We start from the raw sequence: 2,500 nt of genomic DNA, 5'->3' as shown, positions 1-2,500 counted from the left end.
CAGCATACTTTTCGACATATAAATATTTTTATCTTTCACCAAGCAAACATTTCAAACTTGTATATCATATATATATATACATACATATATATATATATATATATATATATATATATATATATATATATATATATATATATATATATATATATATATATATATATATATATATATATATATATATATATATATATATATATATATATATATATATATATGTGTGTGTGTGTGTGTGTGTGTGTGTGTGTGTGTGTGTGTGTGTGTGTGTGTATACAAGTTTGCATGGTAAATGATACAAATATATATTTGTCGAAAGGTAGGGTACAGTTTTAATATCTAATTTGGTATTAACACCATTTTGTGTGTCTATTTATATTGTTTTATACATATGACCCACTTAGATATTTCTGTCAGAATAATAATAATGATAATAATAATATTATACATATGTGTGTGTGTGTATGTATATATACGCATTCATCTTTATTTACTAATATTAGTGTAAGACAAGGTAAGTAGTATGTTTTATAAATTAGACATAGTCCACAGATATATATATATATATATATATATATATATATATATATATATATATATATATATATATATATATATATATATATATATATATATATATATGCACACACACAGACGCACACAAGTTTGAAATGGTATTAACATTTTGTGTATCTATTCATATTGTTTTATATTCATGAACCATTTAGATAATTCTGTCAGAATAATTAAGAAAGTGCATTATATATTGCTCTGCTTTACAGTAGAAAATCTGTCACAAACTTTGTCTGGTACTGGACTCCTGTCGAATACGATTACTCGATAGTTTGCGGAGCTTAAGGGGATCATCTGTTTTTTTCTCGTTTTTTTTCGATTTTTCATCAAAATTGACAAGAAAAATCGAAAAAAACAGACGATCCCTTAAGCATTGATTTGCCGATGGTCCATGACTGACCTAATAGGTTATTGCGGAGGGATTACGGGTGATTTATTTCGTGCCAATAAGAAAAGGGTAATTGGTTGGTATAAGGCCACAGTGCAGACGGACAACGGGACTGCTGTGGCCTAATATGGACATCTCTTAGGGGTGATACTCGTATATGACACGTTCTACAGACAATATTTGTCCGTGATTGGCTCGCGCTTCCAGTGTTTGGTTTGATTAGAATCTGGTAATGAATTGAAACGGTTTTTGGATCTAAAATGAAATTAGATTATTAATTATCAGTCCAATCATGAGTTTTCCATAAAAAATATATATATTCTTGATAATTTGAAACTATTTACTGGGTGCTTTCTTTTTACTAATATTGCAGTTGTTGATGGTAAAAACCCTTGTCATTATCGTTATTGGTATTGCTACCATTAACATTATTACCAGTATCACAACTTTAATCACAAATATCATCCTATTAAATCTTATCAATACCATGATCATTACTATCACTCCTGTCATCATTATCATGGCTGTCATTACCCCATTATGCATATGTGCAGTTCGGTAATCTTCAGCTTAGTATGAATATTTACGTCACGTGTCACAGCCAATGGCAGAGACAGAACATTCACAAACTTTCCAATATCTTGCTAAAGTCATATCACGCGAGCATATGATAATGCAGGTCTCATTATCATTATCGCATCCACCGAAATCAGTGATAGCACATTTCATACATTGTTGTTTATTACTTATTCATTTCAGTTAGAATTTTGTGATTTTATGCCATCGACTTGTTTTTCTTAATTTGTTGTGTTTGATCAATTATTATTTTCATTATCATCATCATCATTATTATCATTATTATTTTTATCGTTTTCATTATTATTATTATTGTTTTCATTATTATTATGTGTATTTGTATTGGTACCTTTTTCATATATATGACTATCAATATTGTTTTTTGATGAAAAATGCACTGCAGTGGGTAGTGGGTTTAGGTTTTAGTAAAGATAAGATTAATAACATATTCAAACTTCATCTTATAATTATGCCAAAAAGCTTTGACAACAAACACTTGATTTCAACACCCAGCCAAAAACGATTCCTGCCAAAAGCCGTAAACAGAATTCCGAAAAAAGAATATTATCCTCGGGTTTTGAATTTACATCAGATGTTGGTATTGAAGCACAAATCGGAGGCGAGAAGACCCAGGGGGGGGGGGGAGGGTGATTCAAGCCAATGGAAATGAGGGAGATAAGCAACCCTTGGGAACGAGGTGAAGGGAAGAAGAGCCCGGGATAAGGGCCTTGTTACTTCACCTAATTATACTGCAGTCGTGGGGACTATATATACCCCGATGTCAGCGATGATAGGCACCATTCGCTCTGCAGATCGATCGCCATGAGGGCTGTGAGTGTCACTGTTTCTCTCGTGTGGCTTGGAAAGGCTTGTCGCAGTGTGAGGACTGTCTGTTAGGAGTGAAACGAGGATAATGTTTCTGGATGAAGAAGTGGTTTCATAGAAGATATTTGGATACGTCCTAAA

The 2,500-nt window shown here is 31.7% G+C and overlaps 1 protein-coding gene across 1 annotated transcript in view; it reads left to right on the top strand.

Annotated features, from left to right (window-relative positions):
• Window positions 1-2,286: 2,286 nt before the first annotated feature.
• LOC113802574 (cuticle protein AMP1A) overlaps window positions 2,287-2,500 on the top strand; it is a 1,622-nt gene continuing 1,408 nt past the window's right edge. The window contains exon 1 of the mRNA XM_027353178.2: window positions 2,287-2,365. Coding sequence (XP_027208979.2) covers window positions 2,357-2,365 — 9 coding nt within the window. The 5' untranslated portion in view covers window positions 2,287-2,356. The remainder of the gene's footprint in view (window positions 2,366-2,500) is intronic.

The sequence above is a fragment of the Penaeus vannamei genome, chromosome 13 (genome assembly GCF_042767895.1).
Source record: "Penaeus vannamei isolate JL-2024 chromosome 13, ASM4276789v1, whole genome shotgun sequence".
In the NCBI taxonomy this organism is placed as follows: domain Eukaryota; kingdom Metazoa; phylum Arthropoda; class Malacostraca; order Decapoda; family Penaeidae; genus Penaeus; species Penaeus vannamei.
The sequence above is the reverse complement of the archived record's forward strand: the minus strand, read 5'-3'. Positions and strand labels throughout refer to the sequence as shown.